The sequence below is a fragment of the Pseudopipra pipra genome, chromosome 2, assembly GCF_036250125.1.
Source record: "Pseudopipra pipra isolate bDixPip1 chromosome 2, bDixPip1.hap1, whole genome shotgun sequence".
Taxonomy (NCBI): domain Eukaryota; kingdom Metazoa; phylum Chordata; class Aves; order Passeriformes; family Pipridae; genus Pseudopipra; species Pseudopipra pipra.
Window position 1 is genome coordinate 83,849,561 of NC_087550.1, and position 18,091 is coordinate 83,867,651.

General features: G+C 40.8%; 1 protein-coding gene across 3 annotated transcripts in view; it reads left to right on the plus strand.

Annotated features, from left to right (window-relative positions):
• Positions 1 to 18,091, plus strand: part of DHRSX (dehydrogenase/reductase X-linked) — a 204,667-nt gene that overhangs the window by 64,223 nt on the left and 122,353 nt on the right. For all 3 annotated transcript variants that reach the window (XM_064646162.1, XM_064646161.1, XM_064646160.1), the window contains exon 2: positions 10,985 to 11,092. In XM_064646162.1, the coding sequence (XP_064502232.1) occupies positions 10,985 to 11,092 (108 nt within the window). The remainder of the gene's footprint in view (positions 1 to 10,984; positions 11,093 to 18,091) is intronic.

Here is an 18,091-nt window from a genome sequence, read left to right on the forward strand (position 1 = left end):
CCCGGGGTGGCCTGTTCCAATGCATGATAACCCTTTCAGAGAGGGTATTTTTCCTAGTATCCAATCTAAACCTCCTCTGGCACAACTTAAGGCCATTTTCTTTCATCCTGTCACTTGTGACCTGTGAAAAAAGACCGACCACCACCTTGCTGTGACTTCCTTTCAGGTAGTTGTAGAGAATGATAAGGTCTCCCCTGAGCCTCCGTTTCACCAGGCTAAGCAACCCCAGCTCCCTCAGCCACTCCTCATGAGATCTGTGCTTCAGACCCTTCACCACCTTCATTGTCCTTCTCTGGACACTCTTCAGTACCTCAGTGTCTTTCATATGGTGAAGGGCCCAGGACTGAACACAGGACTTGAGGTGTAGCCTCACCAGTACTGAGTACAGGGGGACAATCACTGCCCTGGTCCTGCTGGCCACACTATTCCTGATACAGGCCAGGATGCCATTGGCCTTCTTGGCCACCTGGCTCATGTTCAGCCGCTGTTGACCAGCACCCCCAGATCCTTCTCCACTGGACAACTTTCCAACCACTCTTCCCGCACTCTGTAGCATTGCATGGGGTTGTCGTGACCCAAGTGTAGAACCTGGCACTTTGCCTTGTTGAAACTCATACCACTGGTCTTGGTCCATCAATCCAACCTGTCCAGATCCCTCTGTAGAGCTTTTCTTCCCTACAGCAGATCAACACTCCCACTCAACTTGATGTCATCTGCAAACTGACTGAGGGTGCACTCAATCCCCTTGTCCAAATTGTCAATAAAGATATTAAACAGGCCCTGATATTGAGCCTTGGGGAACACTACTTGTTACCAGTCACCAGCTGGATATAACTCCGTTAACTACCACTCTCCAGGCATGGCCATCCAGCCAGGATTTTACATAGTAAACAGTATGCCTGTCCAAGCCATGAGCAGCCAGTTTCTCCAGAATTCTGAGTATGAGCATTTTCTGAGCTTTGGGTGCAATAAATATTCTCCTGACTTGAAGGTTTATGACAGAACCTTTCTTCCATGCAAGGTGTAGGGACTTGCCTGCTCAGGTTGATTTCTACATTATTTGGGATTGAATCAAGAGTAGTAGCAGCCAGTGGTTTTTTTCTTTTCTTTTTTTTTTTTTTTTCATGAGCTCTCTTTGTTAGGAAAGAACCACCATTTACAGTCTTCTGAAATGAGTTTTTTGCACTGCAGTCAGTTATGACATTTACTTAGCCCTTAATGGAGTAACAGAGACATCACTCTTTGCTGATTCATATTTTCTTCAGCATTTCAAACTGACTGCCATCACCCTGTTTTCTTGGTCAAAACTATAATACAAATGCTAATTTTTCATAGTCAGACATTAAACTTTAAAACCTTTGGAATTCTGTGCCACATTTTGTGCAGATAACTGTCAAGATTTTTTGAGATAGCTGGGATGTGGTCTTTCCAAGGGAAGACCTTTTCTGAAATTACTCACATTTTGTTTTGTATTTATGGCATCTTACAAAATGATCACTGGATTTCTGAACCTGATATGGAGAAATTTTACATTTACTGTGGACTTTAGTGGGAGGTAAAAGTGCCTTTAAATGGCAAATGTTTGTTGAAATTGAAACTTTCTGCTCTCAGATAGGGAGTTACACTGGGAAGGCTTCTGTGTGCTCAGTGTATGACCGAGAGCAAGGACTTGAAATGGTTTCTTACATCCTGAGGGATGTAAAGCATTCTCAGATGAAGCCATATCTCTTTGTTAGCTGTATGTGAAATCTTGGAGCCTGGACAATTTTTGGTTGCTGGTAGAGAGTGAAAAAAACTTCTAATGTCTCTCACTTCTGCAGGATGGGAAAATGAATTCTGCAGGTACTAGACTATGCAGAGCTATTTTCATTACCCCTATTTAAATCTCCTGGGATAAGCTCCTCTTTTTCATCTCTTATTTCACAACAGGAAAAAAATATAATTACATGATGACATGACTTGAAGAGCATTGGGAAGTTTTACATAAAATGACATTGCCCAAGGTATTGCACAGTTACATTTACCCAGAGGGAGGGAGTATGGGAGTAAGTATCAGTAAATCAGTTCAAAAGATAACCAGATGCTTTTTCTTGATTTAAAGATACACCTGTATATAACTTCCCTATCTTTACTGTGACTGGAGTGAAAGAGAAGAAAGTCAAAGAGTAAGATTTAATAGGTAAATATATAAAAGGAATGAAAGATAAGCAGGGCAGAGAATACATGGCAAATGGAAATATGTCCTTCTTTATTCTTGTGATAGTATTTTCCCATGTAAGAAATTATATGGGTAAATGGATCCTTTAAATACATGCATATGTAGGGATGATTACTTTCTTCTTGAAGCTAGTATTCAGTTTCTTCTCCTTATATTTTTAACAAGTCCAGTAATCTTTCATATGCAGGCTGTGTCTGTCCAGTATGCTGTAAGGAATTAGTGGGATCTCTTCAAATTATTGCAACAACCATTCTGCCCTTATTTCACAAAATCCTGTGTTAGATGTTTGTGAAGTGCCTTTTATGAGCGAAGCTGGGACTGCTCACATATTGATAGCCATGGCTGAGCTGAATTAGTGCTGTGCCTTGCCAGCGCATGGTGGTGTCTCCTATGCCTCTTCTGTCCAGCTTCATGGCAGCAAATCCCTCCCTTCCAAGTGAAGGCAATATTTCATGACCTCATCCGAGTCCCTCGTTGGAGTGTGCCCCCAAGACAAAATGATTGCACAGCAAAATATGCCATATGTGGGGTAATAGCAGTGGGTAGTCTGGTGCCAGATATTCTTGCACAAGTTTGTCAATATGTAGTATCAGCCTTTATCTGATATATCCTTGTTCTTTGTTTCTCCAGCAAAAAAAACCCAACTGACTTAAGCCAGGAATAGCAAGGATATATAAGACGAGGTCTACTGTGTAATGGCAGAAGTTGCTTAATGACTTGCAGAACCTTAATTTCACTAATATAATTTTTACTTGAAGATCTAAGGCAACTTTTCAAATTCTTGATTCTTTCTCTCCCTTCCATCCCGCTCCCAGGGATTGTGTACTCTCCTATTCCTACACATTCAGCTGAGAACTTTACTCGCAGGGCAGATTATGAGCAAACCTGGAGTCCTGATGAATTTTTAGCAGATTTTCATACTGCACTCTGATATTTTCCAACTGACTGATTTGTATAATGGTATGTTCAATCTATCTATTTGGCAATCATAAAAAATTAGATTCAAATCTCCTATCTTTAGATAAATTTTGGCTAAAGGAACAAAGTACTCAAAAATGGCAAACATGGCCAGAAGTAAGATTTAGGGCTCGGGAACTGCACCCTCCCATCTGCTTTTGCTTTCTTTTACCTTAGGGCAGCTCCATATTTGTTGGGATCAAATTTCCTAATATCTCTCTGTCAAAATCAGCCTGAACTTGTATTGTAAAAAGCTGAGATATATGCTTCATCAAACCATTTTTCAATGCAGCCTTGTTCCCCATTGTCTGAAAGAAGGCCATTCAGAAATGGCAAGGAAAGTTCCCAAATTAACCATTCTCTTTAGTTTCCTCCATTCTCAGCCTCTTCTTTCTTGGAGGGTGGGAAGGCACAACATTCGGCATTTTTTTCAATGACCCTGATGCGGAAGGTCTGCATAGGGTTTATTGGAGGAAGAGGTTCTTCACAGTCAGAGCAAAGACAGCATAAATCTGATAGGAAAATTACCATGTATATTGTTTTTGAAAACTGTAATTATCTTTTTCTCCATGCAGCCCTTCTGCCAAGTCTAGCAGCATTATGAAGTCCAAGATCAACATATTTGACAAATAAAGGAAAAGCACTCAGGCTTCAGTCAAAAGATGTGTGAAAATGCGGCTTCCCTTGGCTCTTGTAACCAGGCAGGACTTCTTCACTTGCAAACACTCCAGTCATATGCTCTGAAAAACAGGGCTCTGAAATACATGTGCATGTGCAGAGGAAGTATTTTTTGATGACTTTGACAAGTCTTACCTTTCTAGCATCTATGGATTCAGAGCCTTGACTGACCCCACAAAACCACGGTTGATTTGGATGTGTAAGAGGCCAAGGTGCCTCTGCTGGTGTCCTCACTAGTCCTTTTTTTTGCCTTGTGGACAATACCACCATGCAGAGATTTATGATTGAAGTGCATTAAATTGCTTAGAGCTGTTTTGGAGGTGGGGGGGAAGGTGAAGAGAGGGGAAAGGGGATTGAAGCACTTGAAAATTACCTCATCTTAAACAAAAACCTTTTTCCTGGGTCTTTGAAAGTCTAACATTTCCTTCTGCTTCCTCTTCCACACCCTACCTTCCTCACACTTCTCCCTTTATCTGCATTTATCCTGTCTTTCCAAGAATAACTAGGAGAAATGAAGATAGATGTGTCATGCAAATGAAATTTTTAGAGCAGCTTTCCACTCCCCTTCCCATTGTTGATCCAAACCCTCTTTTCCAAGACCTCTCTTAACAGGTCTTGGATTTTTGACTGTCAAAAATTGTTTCTCTCTAAAGATGCCTTATTTTGCGCATTGTTATTTTTCTTTAGTAAAAAGTATTTATTTAAGTACTGTAATGCTGGCAACATAACTTTCATCTTACTACTGTGCCAGTTTATCTTGCATCTTTTCTAATATTTGAGGGCTTTTTTACTATAGTTAGGTCTTGCTGAGGATACTGGTTGGAGTCTAATAGTGCCTGTTGCTATCTGATACCTCTCAAGGCTCTCCAGTGTGTTCATGAGGTGAAAAATGAAAGGAAAATGAGCCATTCTGCTTATTAATCCTTTGTAGTGTGACTCTTTCATGTATTAAATGAGATATCTAGGGACAAGTCCTGGAATTGTTTTTGGAAACTTGTCTCTCAGGCTTCTGTGAAGGGCTTGTCATCTTGCCTGTAAATGTTATCACTTTATCCTTATAAGCAAGCTGGCATGCTTGTCAAAAAGATAAACAAATGTTATAAAATTAGAGCAGGCTTAAATTTGGGTGGGTTTCTTTTTTTGTTTGTTTTGGGGTTTTTTTTAAAGTTGTTTTCATTGGCAATTAAAAAAAATCATTAGTCTGTCTCAGCAGATGTTTGCTGCTAACTCTGAGGTAATATCACTTGCTCCTGTGTTGACAATGTCAGGAAGGGATGAGGATACACATTAGCTCCTTAGCTGGCTCAGCACGCTGCTTCTCTAGCCGCCAACTCCCCCGCTTTTATATCATTTGCTGCCGTGCTACACTTCGGCTATTTGTCCAGGCTTGCTGGATATGTGGTGCCTTGGCTTGAGTTACAGTGCTGGTTGGGTCCCCAGCTGTTCAGGCAGCCCAGACAAATTGCTGGCACTGTGTGGGAGCTCTGCTGTATTGTGGATATGCCCACTTCATGGGGCACGGGCTGTGTGTGTGTGTCCCCCTGTCGGACATCCCAACCTGAAATACAGGCAATGGAACTTCTGTGAGTTTCCAGCATTGGTAAGTGTGAGGTATTTGTTGTCTCATTGGCATGCAGCATTTCAGGATCTCTGTGTGTCTTATGCATTGGTTAAACAACAAACTTGGTCTTATTGGATGTCAGGGGTTTTGCTGTGGTTTTGTGAGCATTTGTTACCAGTTGTATTCCCTGTCGGTTTCTCTGTGGGAGCCTTATTAAATTAGGTCTTCCCCTGGCTGCTGAAATTCTTACAGCCATCTGGCTGCTGCTGTTTTATTTATAGTACCTTGAGATACTATGAATTTGTAGGGCAAGGGACACATTTCCATGGTTTGGTTTCTCCTGCTGTTCTGGTTCTTCAACACCTTTCTCTTCCCATGAGTAACTCCAGGCAGCCTCTCTCCGGTACTTCCATTTCCTCATAATTCCTGACAAAACCTAGGAGGCTTGACACCTATCTGATGCAAAACTCCAGTTGTGCTTGGAAACAGGTGCTCTCCCTGGGCAAATAAGTCAACCCTTGCACAATGCATCCATCGATTCGAGGTACGTTGGACCTGCTGGCCATGTGCCTGTGGATCTGCATGTGAGCATCATCAGTGGAAGGTCTGATGGTCTCAACTGCTGAAACCAGCAGGATACCTTTTCACAGGACTAGTCAGGCTGGTTGCCACCTACTTGGTTACCAGCCTTAAAGGCCTTCAATCTTGATTGCATATTGATGCTCTTTAGAAAAGTGATTGGAAGCAGCAAAGGCAGAAATGATTTTGGTATTCAAATTTGGGAAGACCATTTGCATTTGAAAGATCATCTGCACAAGCTTAGGACAGGCTTAAGGCAAGCACAGTTTGTCTGGTTTATTTGTCAGGACTTGAACACCTGAAATTTTCTGCTGTTAGGATAGTCCTGGAATGACTTTTTGAGTCTGGCCCCTGTTTACTTGGTTTATAACAAACCAGAACTTTATGGAGATTTTACTGTAAGGCACAAACAAAAGGCTATTGCTGAAAGCTGCATGGGTTCCCCAGCACTTTACTAGCTGCCTCTCAGAGTCGCAAATGAATTATTTTTCTACATCTGCTTAGAAGGGATCTTAATGGCTATAATCTCAGTATTGCCACCGTGTAAATCGGGGAAAAAGAGTCGGAATATTTTGCAATAGGAAAAACTACTCAATAATTCCATGGTAGACTGAACTATATGAATTCTTTATCCGACTAGAAAAACTTGATTGTGCCTTATCCTGTGTCCACATGAAGACTACCAATTACAGTTTACTCTCTTTTTCTTACTCAGTGTTGCTGAGTGCTCCAAATTTGGCTCTTGTTATTCAGTCATCAAACTAAATATTCATTGTGGGTTCTCTTCTTTTTTTCTTTCTTTTTTTTTTTTCCATCTGTGGTTCTGCCCGTTACCTTCAGGCCTAATATTTGCATGTAAATTATTCAGTTATAGGAAGAATGAAAAAAATAACTGTTAGGATTTGTCTGCAGGGATCTCTCCAGCACAAATGCCACTGAAGTTCCTGCACTGAGTGGCCAGTTCAGGAGGTGCAGGTGGGTTCCAGCATGGCACATCACAGATGGACACTCTGATCAGCTTTTTGGATGCCTTCAACCATGCTTGATTCTTGCCTGATAAGGGCTGGAGACTGATTAAGACAATCCAAATTTTGCCCTTGGCCTTCGATGTGTTAAAAAGAGGATTAATGAGGAGATTAATATAAAGATATTATATTTTAATGTCCACATGACTCATAATGTGCCACAATGCAGATTCTGGATTAGTAGGGTAGGAGATGGAACTTTGTAAAAATTTGATGCAATTTGCTTTTCATAAACTTTTAGTACTTTTTCTTCTTTTTTTTTCTTGACCTCAAACACACTGTGATGTAAAGATTACAGAATACTAAAGCAAATAACTCTTAAAGGGAACTCTTCTTCTGAAGTTTGCATTGTCTGTGTTCACATAGTGCATTTCTGCAAAAAAAGAGAAAGTTTAATGCCTCAGTTTTGATTTGGCTACTTCCATGACCCCCATCCCTACCCCAGAGTTGAGATTTTGCTGGCAGGAACTGGTCATTGAGTTGGAATTGGTCATTGATATGGGTCTGCATGCTTTCTTATTTCTCTGTGGTCTTGGTAGTTGCAGAGACATCCTGACAGCCCTCTTTTAGAGTCTCTTGAAAATTAATATTTTTAAAAATTATAGAATTGCCTTACATTCTTTGTAGTATTCAATTTGTGTGAGGATGTCTCTGTACATAGAAGTTATTTCAGATTAAGAAATATGTTTGAAAGGACAATAATTCTTTTAAAATAGCTTCACATCTGGACAGAATAAATCTGCCTTTATTTTTCTGTTTTAGGTCAATCCACTTGCAAAGTAAACAGGCTTATTTTGTCCAAATACATTGGAATTCAGGCAGAACCTGCAGCCTGGGAGAAGCTTCTCTTGGAGGTTGATGTGATAAAGCAGCACGTAAGGACTGCAGGCTTTGAACATAAAGGAAAATTAACAGCTAGAGCTTGGTCAGGGGATTTCATTAACACAGGGCTGTAAGGTTCTCATGTTCCACAGTGAGATCACTGGCATTCTGCCTCTGTACTTGAGATCAGTATCTACCTCCATACCAGGAGCAAAAGCAGAGAACCAGCTCCGGTGATTTAAATGAGGTGCAAGAAGCGCCAGAGGGAACCTCCCCAGGCATTGCAAAGCTGGTGGGTCTCCACTGCCTCCTGCCTGAGGGGCTCCAGCCTCCAACTGCACTGGGCTCAACCTCTAGCACAAAATAAACCAGTATCTGCTTAAAAACCAGTCTGAGCCCAGGTCTGCTTTGAGTTTCATATTGGGTTTCGTCATGGAAGAGGTGTTTTCACACCTGAAAGGTGGATGTTCTGCAAACTCCACATGACACTGGAGTTCTAGTGGGACCAGGCACTAATAAACTGCCTTTCACTAGAGTTGCCACTATCTCACATGCACAGCCCTGGATTTGATCTTTACCACTTTTATTGATGTAAATATTATCTGTGTTTCATTTTCATGGAGATTCATTTTACATTAAGCTATCTGACTTGATGGTAACTGTACACATTTTAAAAATTAATAAAACCTAGGAATTAATTGAGGAATTTTTTTGGTTTTCCCCCACCCCCAAGATGTTTGCATTTCCCATTTTGACTGAAGTGAGTGGATAGACTGAGATGTGCCATGCAGTGTTGTGTCTGTTCAAAACCATGCTATTTGGGAGCTCTATCCTGTACCCATTGTAAATAAAACAGAAAATGTCTATTTATCTGTGTGTCTGCAGCTCTTATTACTCCCTTCCTGGGTACTTTCTTGGGTTCTTGAAGCTAGCTGCTACAAGCAGGCCTGTTTTAAACAGAATGTGTCTCTGCAGCTGAGTGAGTCTGTCCATCTGTCATGCTCTTCATTGCAGGCTGGTAGTGTAGCTGATTTAAGTGGCCATTAGGACCAAAAAATTCTCGTTTTCTTTGCAGGCCTCATGGACAGGGTAGGACTGGGCATTTTCTTTCATTGTCCTCTGCTAAGCACCACTTCATCACAGTGATATCCTTTATCTGACTTCTGACTTCTCATTTTCCTTCATGTCATTGCCCCTTCCCCAGTCCTGACTTGTCTTTCTCCTTTTGTTCCATTGATTTTTTTCTAAGTGAATAATTTTGCATTAAAATGTTACTTCTTATTCAATAGGTAGATATAGTGGTGCACTAATGGAAATGAGTGACAGCCCCTGTGTGCAACCGTATGACATCCAAATGTCAGGTCAGCAATATGGTGAGAAGACAGGAAGCAAGGGGAGGCATGGGCAGGCAGAAGAGGAGGAGAAGGTACTCAGGCCCAAAAGAATGCATTTTCTCTTGAGGAGATTTCTTTTGGACCTGTGGGCATTTTATTTAGAGTTTGTGATTAGAAATATTTTTGGTGGATATTGCAGGGCTGCTTATGACTAAACTGAAACCCCTTAGGAAAGCTCTTGGCGAAATTTTGTTTAGCTTGAGTGGCATATGTCAGGACAATCTATGTGCATGGATATCACTGTAACTGGAGTTAACTTTCAAATACTTGCAAACAATTCCCACTCTGCGTGGATGGAAAGAATCACACAGTTACCTGAAGAGAATGGAAATTCATGTTGAATTGTTATGTAAAGAACTATGTTTCAGAAAAGGTGAAACCTGGGTCTTTTTTGAAGTTGCTGTGAAGAAAACAGCTTGTACCAGTGCTAGGCCTGCGTTTCATAACCATGTAAATATGAGTTTGTGTTGTACAACAAAGTGATCCCCTAAAAACCTAGAAATCAAAATAGAAAGTCCTTTGATAGATGAGAGTTGGCATCTTTTGAACATTTGTTATCTATAGCATTGCCTACAGACAATGCACCAGAGCAAAATGAAATATTCACTGCCATTTTCCCTGTGCAAATACACAGCTTCTACTCAAAAGCAAACAGAAATTCACCTTGGTCACCTGAGGACCACGTGATGCTTCACGGGAAGCATTTGCCACCTCATAAAAAAAATTGTAGTTGATATTTGACATAAATAATGCCTTCCCCAAGCAGTTACATTATCCTGCCTTTGCTCTCCTTTGGCTGCAGGACTCCTTCCATGGTAGAGGGATGTGCTGGGCAACCTGCACTCGGCATGAGAGCTTGTACTTGGGATGGCAGCCACCCTGCTGGGAGACCATTCCAGCCACTCTTTGGCTCATTTGGCAAGTCTAAGGGCTGCCTGGGGATGCAGGAGACACAGGCTGTGCCTAAGCTATCCCTATAGCAGAGAGGTTGGGAGTATACCCTGCCTGCTGGGTGGTCTGTTGCCCTGGGTTAAGGAGCACTTGTTGGGGTTGAGGCAATGTGGGGCTGACAGTGGGTATCGAGGATGCTGACTTCTGTGGCAGAGGCTGGTGGGGGTGGGAAAAGCAGATGGAGGTTTTCTTGCAAAAAAATTGCCTAATCCTTTCTTTGGGGCTCAGGACCCAGTGATTTCCAGGAGAGAGAGTGCTCAGCTATGCAGGGAAATTAGGTCAGCTGCCTCCTGCCCTTTAGATGCGTCACCTTTGACTGAGCTGTTTTCTGTTTCCTTCATGTTACTGGCAGAGGCCAGTCTTCTGTCATTGAAGAAGTTTTCAGGATATATGCTGCTGATTGAATTTTTTTCCCTGTACACATAGAGTAAACTGTCCTTGAGCTGACTTGTAACTGCTGTCACCTTGCTCTTTAACGAAGTTATGATGGAAATTTTAAAGCACAGATGACTGCAGGATGACAAAATGCATTCAAATAGAAATGAGAAAATTTCTGAAGTGGGTGTTTGCCTTTTGTGTTGTCAACCTCAGTCTTTCATGAACTGTTAATACTGGAAAATTTTAGTGCAGTAAATAATGGCAGATACTCCATAGTTTTTATTTCTATGCAGTTTGCTTCTGAGATTGTTTACTGGACTGGCTTGAGTGGTCTGTTCAATATATGCTCTTTAAAATACATCTTCTTAATTGTGTTACTATTGCAAACTAAACTTGCATTGTTTCTTTTTTCCTCATATAGTTTTCCCTACACAAAATGGAAAGGTTGCTATAGTGACTGGAGGAACTGAAGGAATTGGTTACCAAACTGTGAAGCATTTGGCAAGACTTGGCATGCATGTGATAATAGGTAAAGTCATTATTTTCTTAATAAACTTTTTGTTTCAGAAAGTGTTTATTTTTTTTTCTTTTAAGGAGTATTCTCTTTCCAGCATAAGTAAAGATATGTCAGGGGAAGGCAGGAGAGTGTTTTGCTAGCATTTAGCACAAGTAAAATTGATTTATGTTTTGCTTTGCAAGATCTTAGAAAAAAAGTGAATGGGATTTTTTTTCTGCAGAACTTGGAAGAATTGTACTACCTTATATAAGAAGTAAATAATAAAAAAACCTTAAAAATATGGATATCACACAAGTATTTTATTTTCTTGTTACTGAGGATGAATTATGCTTCAGCGTTAGGGTACATTTTGTTAAGAGGAGAACTAATGAAAGCCTTGAAGGAATACTACAGTGTTTAATGGGGGATGATCTGTGTTATAAGGGCAGAGTTATAAGGGCCCTAATAACTTCATCTATGTAAAAATTGCATGTTTACTTCTCAGTTTGTCACTGTAGGTGTCCTTTGTAGGCAAGGCAAGGAAATAAATACCTTAAGAGGTTCAGTCATGTCAGTCTAAGATAGAGTGGACAACTCACCTTCTGGAGGTGCCTATGTTAGACTGAGACATCTGAAATTAGGATACGTGAATTTCTATAGGAACTCAAAAAATGTCCTGTGTGCACAATATCTTCTTTCTACTGCAGACAGTATTAGTGAGACATTTTTCCTATTTTTCAAAGCTTTCTTTACTACATATACATATTTATGCACTAATATATCTACTAAATCAGTATGTAACATGAGTACTTACATGTTTAAAACACTACATTTTGTTCACTTTATCTTTTAGCTAGATTTTTACCTAAACCACTGTAACTTTCACATCGTAAAGTCACTGAAGATTGCTATTTCATTATACACTAGCAAGCTGGTGATACCATTTTGTTCAGCTTTTATACAGAATGTGCTCTCTCTAAGGTTTTGTATACACATCTTTAAGAAAAAAACAACCCCCACCAAACAATGAATGAGAGCATAGTAGCCATGTACTTTTATTCTAGTGCAGTCAGTAACACTAATGGAGTTGTCCTGGAATTGTACTAGTGTAATGCAGAATACCACTTACTCATACATGTTTTAATAGATGTGTCAAAACCAAGAATCTGCAAAATGCAAGTAGATACTGCTGTATGTAGCTAGATGCTTGATGTTGCTAATGTAGCTAGATGTAGCTTATGATGTCGGCATTAATATTTCAGTAAAATTGCTTTTCATGTTTAAGGTGGACTGCAAAAAATGTTCTCAGTGGGAAAACAAAAAGGCTAATTTCCTTCTCTTTGTGTAGGGTCACAGAAGCATAGAACATTGCTTCTTTTTAAGATTTATTTTATATCCTTTAAGGTTTAGGATATTCTGTGTAACAAAATTCAGTGTGAGAGTTTTGGGAATGGGAGTGTGATGTTTAGGTACAGAATCTCTAAATAAGCTGAAATTTTTCAACTCACAATCACTCCCTCATAGATCTCATTCACTCACGCTTACTCCCATACTCTCACAAGCATCAAGATGTGGTGTGAGCTCATGTGGTCTGATGAGCATCACCTGAGTATGGGAAAATGTATGGCAGCTACTAAGTCCTTATCCTGTCTCTTTGGTTCAGATGGTCAGATGTGCCCAGAGAGATTGTGAAGTCTGTCCCTGGAGATATTAAAAACTTATCTGAATGCGACCCTGTGCAACTTGTTCTAGGTGAAACTGCTTTAGGAGGGAGATTGGACAGAGCTCTCTTCCAAACACAACCATTCTGTGATTCTGCGATCTTTTATATTGTTCACCAGTACGTTTTTCTTTGTCTGAAATATATAGGCTATGTCTATAGCCTATTTTTTGTGTGGGCTAACAGGAAAAATAATGGTATGGATGATATGCTGCAACCTGGATGTTATCCTCCTGGTGGCAGAGTGCATGGCCATCTACATCAAGACTGGCAAGTCTTCTGTGCTGTGGCATTGACATAAACAACACAGGAACAGTGTTCTCTAAGCATGTCCTTTATTTTTCATCAAAGGGCATTCTTTTAACACTTTGCTTTGCTCTTTCTTCTGGTACTTAAAAACACATACACTTCCATTCACTCTTCAGTTGTATCAACCTTACTATTTGCATTACGAATTAATTATAGGAAGCATTTAATGAGTAAGATTTCCAACTGATTCTTTTCTTCCAGGCAAACTCTGACCTAAACACTGAGCCCTGTGAGTCACAGCTATCTTCTTTGCCTGTGAAATTCTCAGAGCAAAGCAACCCAGTCAGTAGAATGGATAGTCCCGGGATTTTTTCCAGCTGCAAGATCAAAACAGTTTCAAAAGCACATTAAATGCAATGACCTTCCATCCTTGTTCCTAACTGTTGGGCCCAAGTGTTCAGAGTATGCTTACAACACCTGCTGGCACATTGGCATGCTTTAGCACATTCAGCTTCAGGCCATGCAAGGCTCAAATAAGACAGCAAGTATGCTCAAGCTTTCTCCTCTAGAAATGTTTTCACCCTATGTTTGTATAGAGACATGAACTTATGTTAGAAATGTGAATGTTAGGTGAATTTGGGCTTTCGGGGAAGACTCACATGTAGCTTACAGTCAATCTTGCTCATTCACTGAATGCTTCTTTCCCATTACAGGAACTTTAGCAATAAAAATGATACCCCTGCAGCAGGCAAATGAGTCAAACCTGAATGTCTGATGTGAAAAAATGATTCACCCTTTGTGATGGATGTGATTTTGACTCAGTTTGACATTTTAGAGGAGTAAATATTTGAAGCAACCTCCTTTTAAATCCAATCTACCAATGGAATGAGGAAAACAAATAAGTAGAAAGCATGTTACTTTATGGAACATGAATAGGCACTGTATGAAAAGGCAGTGTGTTAACTCAGAGCCTTTTCAGCAAGCAGTTGCATACTGCTTTTACACCTTATTCCTTTCCTGTTCCAGTGCTGGTGCACAAGACTCCTTTCTCCCACCAATGGGTTCCCTCTGTGGGTGCTGCTCACCCTGCCCTCAGCCTCCCTCTGGGAAAGAGGCTGAGCTGAATGCTGAAATGTTGAAAGTAATTTTCTGCACATTTTTTTGATAAATTTCATTGAGATTTTTTGACAGGCTGCAATATGATTACTCACAGTCAGCCTGGCTTTTACTTCAGGAAAATCTCATGGCAGACAGCGAACCCCTAGTAGGGAAAGCTGATGCCAGTGGTGAGTCTTCAGAGTCGAGCCACACAGGGAGCTTCTGCTCCCTCCTATGCAATTTACTACTTGATAGGTTGCAATTTCATTTTCAGAGAGAGAAGGTAAATGCCACACCATTTTTGGTGCCTGTTGAGTGGTGACTGATATTGAAGGTGTTGTTTTGTGTGCACTTACAAATAAATATGCTCTTAACAATAAGGACATTGGAAATCAAGATATCCCAGACATTTCTATGACCTCCCCCACCCTCATTATTAAAACCCAGTAGGTTCAGCTGTGGTTCACAGTGTCTGCCACAGTTTTGTGAGTCTGTATTTAGACTGATTAAACTCTTCCTATTCCTTCCATCCTTTATCACAGGTTATTAATTTTATGAGGATTCTGTGAGTGCATGTTAAAATCGACTCAAAAAAGAGAGCTTCAGTTTGATTTTTCTTTTTTTTCTTTCCCCTCAGTACAGTAATAAAAGAAGGCTGTAAAATATGAGAATATTTAATATAGAAGCTTTGATGATCCTTCGTGATAATGGTAGAGGAAAATCAAAAGATGTGCAGCTTGACAATGTTACACATATGCTGCTTGGTATAAAACACCAGGTTCAGGACAGTGTAATCAACATTTAGTGTCCAAGTATATCACTGTCGCAGTTTTCTAAGACAGGCTTACACTTTGAAGGAAGCAATCTCATTATATTTATGTATATGTATATGTATTCTGGTGACTTATTTGAGCCCTACAATTATGGCATAAATAAATGTAGGTCCATCACCAGACTCAGCACTTCTATGCGATGTTTGTAAGACCTGCAGGAGGCCCAGCAAGAGATAGTTCTGCCACCTCTTTCATTCACATTAGTTTCCAATTTTCAAGCTGTATTCTCTGCATTATAAATCAGACAATTCTTATATTGTATAATACTACAAAGTGACTTTACAGGGATAATTAAATCCTATCAAGATGGTGCAGTTGTTCATTTTCAAAGACAGTTTGATTTAATTTCAATTACTGAAAATTTCTATGGGTTACTTTAATAGTCTTTCCTTACTATACATAGATCTATGAGATGCTTGAGTTATCATTTTTTCTAGAACAGTATTTATCTTCCTAATTTTAGCCAGGTTTTGTTAGGCCTGGATGAGTTCTAGAGTTAGTCAGGAAGTATCAAAATGTTACCAGCATATTAAAAGTGGGTGATGATTTCTTTTTTCTGGTATGAGCGCTAAGAAAATGTATGCAGATTGCTTTATAATTGTCATTCAGTTCAGGTTTTAGCATATCAGTACACTGTAATCAGGGTTATGAAAAACTGTACTTACAATACTGTCTGTTATTTATGCACTATACAAGTGCACACAGCCACACACAGTCTTTCAAATACATAAGAATTTTGTCAAACACTTTAGTTCCTAATTTCTCTTTGAAGACCATCATGTCCTTGCTTTAAAAAGAATTTTTCCTTTAAATAACTGGCAGTGGTTTAAAGCTGATTATTTATGAACTAATTCATTGCAGCATTCCTTGAGACATTTGAAACTATTATTAAAATAGTGACAAACATCTGAAAAGACAGAGCATAAGAAATCTCTTTTGGGAAGTAATCTGAAGTAGAACTCAATCAACTGTAGAGGTGTATTATATACTAAAATACTTTGATTTACTGAGCTCAACCATCAGGAAAATGAGAGAGATTTGGCTTGATATGGTTTGTTTGGATTTCTAGAAACCTTAAAGCAAAATTCTCAAGGCTTTTCAGGATACTACACAGCCCAAAAGATAAGTACAAATGCCATTACATTCATACAATAACTTTGCATGTAAGACAGAACACAGACATAAATGTTTATTTTCTTGGTAGAGAGGGTGTTATCTTTGGAGTTCAGCAGAGATATGTGTTAGAACCCATGCTTTTAACACGTAATTTTAGAGGAGGAGCAAATAGTGAAGTGACAAGTACTTCAAACTGTATTAAATTATTCAGGGTAATAAAGACCAGGGATGTATGAGGAATTACAGAAAGACCATAAGAAGCTGAGTGTTAAAAGGCCTGTGCAGTTCAGTGTAGATCAATGTGGAGTGATGGACGTGGGGAAAAAAAATTCAGAAAAAGAAATGATGGATTCCGTATTGACCATCATCACTTTGGACATAGATCCTGGGGTCACAATAGATCGTTCTGTGAAACTCGGTGCTCAATAGCTTGTAAAAACCAAAATAAGTATTAGAAATTGTTATATAATGAACAAACAAAACAGACAACATGAGTTAATTCAACTGTATGAATCCTTTGTGGGCGAGGACCTTAAATACTATGTTGGGTTCTGTTCTGCCTATTTCATAGAATCATAGAATCAATCGGGTTGGAAAGGACCTTAGAGATCATCAAGTTCAACCCTTGATCCAACACTGCCGTGGTTACCAAACCATGGCACTAAGTGCCACATCCAGTCTCAGCTTAAAAACCTCCAGGGACGGTGAATCCACACCTCCCTGGGCAGACCATTCCAATGTCTGATTAGTCTCTCAGTAAATTTTTTTTTCCTAATATCCAATCTAAACCTCCCCTGACAGAGCTTAATACCATGCCCTCTCATCCTGCTTCTGGTTGCCTGGGAGAAGAGACCAATGCCCACCTGGCTACAACCTCCTTTCAGGGAGCTGTAGAGAGTGATGAGGTCTCCCCTGAGCCTTCTCCAGGCTGAACAGCCCCAGCTCCCTCAGCCTCTCCTCACAGGACTTGTGCTCCAGTCCCTTCACCAGCCTTGTTGCTCTTCTCTGAACCTGCTCCAGCACCTCAATATCCTTCCTGAACTGAGGGGCCCAGAACTGGACACAGTACTCCAGGTGTGGCCTCACCAGTGCTGAGTACAGGGGAAGAATCATTTCCCTGGACCTGTTGGCCACACTGTTCCTGATCCAGGCCAGGATGCCATTGGCCTTCTTGACCACCTGAGCACACTCCTGGCTCATGTTCAGCTTCCTGTCAATCCAAACTCCCAGGTCCCTTTCTGCCTGGCTGCTCTCCAGCCACTCTGTCCCCAGCCTGTAGCGCTGCAGGGGGTTGTTGTGGCGAAAGGGCAGGACCCAGCATTTGGCCTTGTTGAACTTCATCCTGTTGGAAGCAGCCCATCTCTCCAGCTTGTCCAGGTCCCTCTGAAGAGCCCTCCTGCCTTCCAGCAGATCAACACTCCTCACCAATTTGGTGTCATCTGCAAATTTGTTGATGGTGGACTCAATCCCCTCATCCAGATCATCAATAAACATATTAAACAGAACTAGGCCCAACACTGATCCCTGGGGGACACCACTAGTGACCGGCCACCAACTGGATGCAGCCCCGTTCACCACCACTCTCTGGGCCCGGCCCTCCAGCCAGTTCTTAATCCAGCAGAGAGTGCCCCTGTCCAAGCTGTGGGCTGCCAGCTTTTTCAGGAATATGCTCTGGGAGACGGTGTCAACGGCTTTGCTGAAGTCTAGATAGACCACATCCACAGCCTTCCCCTCATCCACCAGGGGGGTCACCTGATCATAAACGGAGATCAGGTTGGTCAGACAGGATCTGACCTTCCTAAATCCATGCTGGCTGGGTCTGATCCCTTGTCCATCCTGTAGGTGTTGTGTGATTGCACTTAGGATGATCTGCTGCATAACCTTGCCAGGCACTGAAGTCAGGCTGACGGGCCTGTGGTTTCCCAGGTCCTCCTTCTGGCCCTTTTTGTGGATGGGTGTGACATTTGCCAACTTCCAATCATCTGGGACCTCCCCAGTGAGCCAGGACTGTTGGTA